General features: G+C 43.4%; 1 protein-coding gene across 3 annotated transcripts in view; it reads right to left on the reverse strand.

The window, feature by feature from the left end:
• Positions 1-181: 181 nt before the first annotated feature.
• LOC106791550 (myeloid zinc finger 1-like) overlaps positions 182-5,541 on the reverse strand; it is a 39,728-nt gene continuing 34,368 nt past the window's right edge. The window contains exons 2-4 of one of the 3 annotated variants that reach the window (XM_014757234.1): positions 3,916-5,136; positions 2,529-3,292; positions 182-2,408 (exon numbers count right to left, since the gene is read on the reverse strand). In XM_014757234.1, the coding sequence (XP_014612720.1) occupies positions 2,289-2,408; positions 2,529-3,292; positions 3,916-5,136 (2,105 nt within the window). In that variant the 3' untranslated portion in view covers positions 182-2,288. Of the gene's footprint in view, positions 3,293-3,915; positions 5,137-5,541 lie in introns of all 3 variants that reach the window. The other 2 variants (XM_014757233.1, XM_014757232.1) reach the window with 2 other exon arrangements.

Raw genomic sequence — 5,541 nt, forward strand, 5'->3', positions numbered from 1 at the left:
TATTATATATATATGTATATATGTGGTACACTAATTAGAGAGATCACACGTCTTAATTAAAAATTTAAAAGACTATTCTCTAGTACGTTGAAATTTTTCATTCTTTTTTTTTTCCTTTTTTTTGTTGTTGTTGTTGTTGTTCTTGTTTAAGTATTGCCATGAAATGTCCTTTTTTTTTTATTTTTGTTTTTTTTTTTTTTCTTTATACCGGTGGTGATTTTTTTCCTTTCCTTTCTCTTTCCTTTCCTTCATTAATATCCCCATGCAATTTTATTTTAAAAGGGATTATCATTTAGTCATCATTTTGTAGTTTTTTGTGTTCTTATTAAGTCCTTTCCATGTTAAAAACGTTGTACGTGTTCTTCTTTACATGTAATATGTATGTATGTATGTATGTATGTGTGTGTTTATGTATGTGTTTTCAATGATTTTAATATTTCGACGATCTACTCCTATTGACTATCCCTATTTAAATTCTAACTCTAAGATGTCTCAGCCTTACTTCCACGTTTCCCTCCTCATTTTCGTTTTATGCTTACTTTATATATCAGCACCAATCTGATTTTAAAACTGATTCAAAATATCGTCAATATTAGTTAGAATAATAACCTGTCGTCGGTATAAATATACATTCAAATTATTATTATTATTATATTTTTATAGTATACAAGTGTGTTTTTGTTGTACCTCTTCTATTCCCCCCTCCTCGAGACCAAAAAATCGTCATCGTTCAAAATCGGCCCTACCGAAAAATTCTATTGGCTCCGCACGCTTATTTTTTTTTTTTTTACATGTATGGTGTATGCATGTAATAATGTACGTATTAATGAATGAATGAATGAATGAATGAATGAATGAATGCATGAATTAATGCATGTTTATTTGTAATAATATGTGTGTAAGTGACTGTGGGATATAATTGTATGTATTGGTAGGAACAGGATGATGGGTTAAGGGTGGTGGGTGGTTGGGTGGGGGTATGGGGTTGGGGGAATACGTAGTCCTCTTAAATCCTACCTAATCTTACACCCTTTGCTTCCGTTCGTCATCCAATCCCCCTCTTGTCCTCTTATGCACTTTACCTTTCCTTTTTTTCAATTTCTTGTCATTTTTCTTTATCTATTTTCTTTTTCTTCCTAACGTAGGGGGTCACACACCCCCTCCCTCTCTCTCTCTCTCTCTCTCTCTCTCTCTCTCTCATTCTCCTATGTCAGATTCACGTCTTTCGCACAGCATCACATTCACGCCACATTCGAAGCTACTGAATTACGTCAATCTTTTCTGGTTGCATGATTTTGCTCTCTCCTTTTCTCTCTCTTTCTTTCTTTCTTTCTTTCTTTCTCTCTTTCTCTCCTCTCTTCCTTAAAAAAGAGAACGGTTTATACATACAAAGATATATACAGGAGACGTGTACGCGTATTCTGGGTCTCTCATGGTCTTGTTTATCCTTACTTTTTGTTGCATGCCAAATTCATTCCCACTCTCTCTCTCTTTCTTTCTTTTTATATGTATATATTGTTCTTTGGAGAAACATAGGCAAGAAGTTAAATATCGATATCATAATCGATAAATCGAACAATGTTCTCTCGAGCCTATTTATTTGATTAGCGTGTTTCATCACGAGTCCTCATTTATCAAATATAATTTAGAATTTATATCCCGAAATTGAAAGAAAAACGAGACACGTTTTATTTGTTTATAATTCGAACGAGATATACATTGAAAAAAAAAAAAAAAAAAAGATAAAAAAACAACAAAGTACGTACGGAGGAAGAGACGAGAGATTATTAATCGATCGTTGGTCATCTTTCTTCTATTAAAAAGAAAACCGACGGTGACTCGGTTGCGAAAGGAAAGGTCGACACGAGTGATAATTAGGGTTAGACATGATACATGGGAGAACGGTTGGTTGGTAATAGGTGTGGGTGGATAGATGAAAATAAGATAGTCGAGGAAAAGAAGGATTGATCTTAAATAGATCTAAATCTTCTTATAGATTTTCTCTTAGATGTTGATATAGATCTTCGTTGGATCCTGTTAGGATATTAGGAAATGCGTTACTGAATCAGTTGCTGTTGTTGTTGTTGTTGTTGTCCGCATCTGTCGATGGAGGTTGTGGTGACGTTAGAGGTGGTGGTGGTGGCAATGGTTGAGGCGGTGGCGACGACGGCGGCGACGGGGTCGGCGGTGACGGTGGATGGTTCAGCCTCGAAGCGATGATGAGCAAAGGATCGCTGAAAGGACAGCGGTATTCCTGCTTGCTAGTAGGCGGCAGGATGGACGGTTAGTCACTGTGGCGGGAGCCCGCTAGGTGGTTTGAACTCGCCAGCCACGGATACCCCGTTCGTCTGACCGGGGAACTGTGCAGTCGATACCGGCGGCTGATGATTGAACGCGGGCGCGTAACACTGTGGAAAGTATAGCTCGGGTTTGACGACAGTTGGTGTTAGGCCGCGCGGTACCGGCACGGGTCCTAAACCGGTAGGCGTACCGGGTGGTTTCGCGTCGCTGCTCGAGTTCCTACGCACCTTCGCCGCATGGGGATTCATATGGTTGTCGATGTGCTTCTTAACCTCCGGCTCTGTCGCAAAACGTCGCCTACAATTCGGCATCGGACAGCAAAATGGCCTATCACCTTGGTGGGTTCGCGTGTGCTGATCCAATATCGCCTTTTGACGAAAGTCCTTGCCGCACTGTTGACACTTGTATGGTTTCTCTCCCGTATGTATGCGCAAATGTTGATTCAATATCGTACGTTGTCGAAAATTACGGCCGCAGTATACGCAACCGTATGGCTTTTCGTTCGTATGAATGCGCAAGTGTTGCGTTAAATGTGATTGTTGTCTGAACCTTTTGCCGCATTCCGGACACGGATACGGTCTCGACTCTATGTGTATGCAACCGTGCTGCAGGAGAGTCGATTTTTGTTTAAATTCCTTTTGACAAATCGGACAACGAACGTAAAGCGGCATCCCCGCTGAACGACCGTGTTGTATAACGTCCGGTAAACAACCCTTACTACCACCTTGTTGTTTTATATATTGCAATGCGCCGAAACTGCTGGAACCACCGGCACCGAACACTGCATGATTACCGCCTTTCGGATCTTTGAAGTATGCCGGATACTGGATTGAATTAGCGTCAGGCGCTGGACTAAACGCACCCGATTGCGTGTCCGTGTCGCCAAAGGTCGACGCTACCTCCTCCTTCCCTTCCTCTGGTGGAAATGGTACGTCTTGCGGCCAAAGGGTCGGCGTCATCCCGTTCTTGAAGATAAGATGCGGGCTCACGTCTGAAACGAGAACGTTACCTTCGTCATTTGGACTCCCCTCATCTCTCTCCTATATATCTTAGCGACCTAGGAACGTTATTTTCTCCATAAGCGTAACGCGTCGAACCAGAGATCCGATAATAATTTGCGTTCGTACAAGAAGACAAGAGGCATATGTTAGAGAATGGAAAGGAAGTATGGATAGGTAATAAGAAGGGGTATGGTAGGCAGATAAGGTCGGCATGGTAGGTAGGTGGGTAGGTAGGTAAAGTGGAAATTTAGTAGCTGTGGAGGAATCCGCAAGGATTAGCATTAAAGAGCATTCTTTCTCTTCTCCGTTTCGCGGCTCGCTTTTGGTCTGCTCGACGAAAGAAAGAAAGAAAGAAAGAAAGAAAGAAAGAAATGTGAAAGAAAGATAGTGAACAAATGAGAGAAAGAGAGAGAGAGAAAGAGAGAGAGAGAGAGAGAGAGAGAGAGAAAGAAAGAATAAGAGATGCAGGGTCGTTAGTCGTCCCGTCGTTAGAAACGATCGTTATAAACGTTATGATGGTGTAGCAAAGGTGGATGGGTAGCGACCGTGGGTGGTTGCGACCGTGGATGGACACCCCCGTTTGGGAGTCTGGGAGGCAGAGAGAAATGCTCGCCTTGGTGTGTGCGGACGTGCTGATTCAGGATCGCCTTCTGACGGAAGTGTTTTCCGCACTCCGGACATTGGTATGGCTTCTCACCCGAGTGGATGCGCAGATGCTGGTTGAGGATGGCACGCTGTCGGAACGTACGCTCGCAGTATACGCAAGCATAGGGCTTCTCGTTCGCGTGTATGCGCAGGTGCTGGGTAAGATGCGATTGCTGCCTGAACCGCTTCCCGCATTCTGGACATCCGTACGGCCGACTGTCCGTATGAATCCGCTCGTGCTGTAGCAGTGTTGACTTTTGTTTAAAGTCTTTGCCGCATGTAAGACATTTGAAGAGCCGTAGATCGCTGTTAGCCCCCTTTGACGATTTCCCACTTTGTTGTACGATATCTGGTAGACCTGTCGCCATGTTTGGCGCACCCGGGCTCGCGTACTGATGAGCTTCGAGACCACCGGGTCCCCCATCACCCTGACCAAGAGACGTCAGCATCACCCCGGGCTGCTTCAAATAATGTAACGCCGAAAAGCCGCCTGGCGTTAGCATATGTGGCGGGACGGACGGTGACGGGTGAGGCCTTGCCTCTTTGAAATAATGTTGTGGATATTGTTGCAATTCCCCCGCACCTGGAAAACAATCGCTACGATCCACCTCGTGCGGCGTCAATTGTTGCTGCGGCGAGTGGTCCTGTTGCGATTGTTGTTGCTGTTGTTGTTGCTGTTGCTGTTGGACTTGCTGTTGCTGAACCTGTTGTTGCTGTTGTTGCGTCTGTTGTTGTTGCTGCTGTTGTTGTTGTTGTTGTTGTTGTTGTTGCTGTTGTTGTTGTTGTTGCTGAGAGGTGGTCTGATTAGATTGTATATCGTCCTCGGCCGGGGTTAAGGCTTGAGGCTCGGGAGGTGCCGAGGGATAAGGGGAGGGCACAGGGGAGGCCAACGAGGGCGGAGGACCGTTTTCTCCTTCGACGGGAGGACCACAGGCCTGCTGTGGACTACCAGACGAGGAGGAACCTTGCTGCTGTTGCTGCTGTTGCTGCTGCTGTTGCTGCTGCTGCTGTTGCTGCTGTTGTTGCTGCTGTTGTTGCTGCTGCTGCTGTTGTTGCTGCTGTTGTTGCTGCTGCTGTTGCTGCTGTTGAGGATACAGTCCTCCGTCCTGGAGAGATCCCGGCCCCGGGCCCCATTGCCCTTGGGGTCTCTCCATGTTATCCTTGTACAATACGTAAGGCGCGCCAGTATCTGTAATCAGGCAATTCGAACAATCGTTCATACTTACGTACACGTGTACGCCTAAAGATATTATATGATTATAATAATAATAATAATAATAATAATAATCTCATTACGCGAATAAAATGTATGAAATTTGTTTGATAATTGTTATTAATTATTTCATACGATATCGAATATTTATGACAAAAAAAAGCAGCAGGGATTTTTTTCTCATCGAATTCAAGAGATAAAAAAAGGGAAACAATTTTTTTGGTTCATAAATAAAAGAAACAAAAAAAAAAAAAAAAAAAAAAAAAAAAAAAAAAAAAAAAATAAAAAACATTAAACGTTAGGAAAGAGACACAGAAATTTTCATCAAAGGTATGCTCCACTTTCCCCTCGATTGACCTGCGCACCAATTGCGTGCACACC

This window comes from Polistes canadensis, unplaced genomic scaffold (assembly GCF_001313835.1).
Source record: "Polistes canadensis isolate GaletaPanama2010 unplaced genomic scaffold, ASM131383v1 scaffold_318, whole genome shotgun sequence".
Taxonomy (NCBI): Eukaryota; Metazoa; Arthropoda; class Insecta; order Hymenoptera; family Vespidae; genus Polistes; species Polistes canadensis.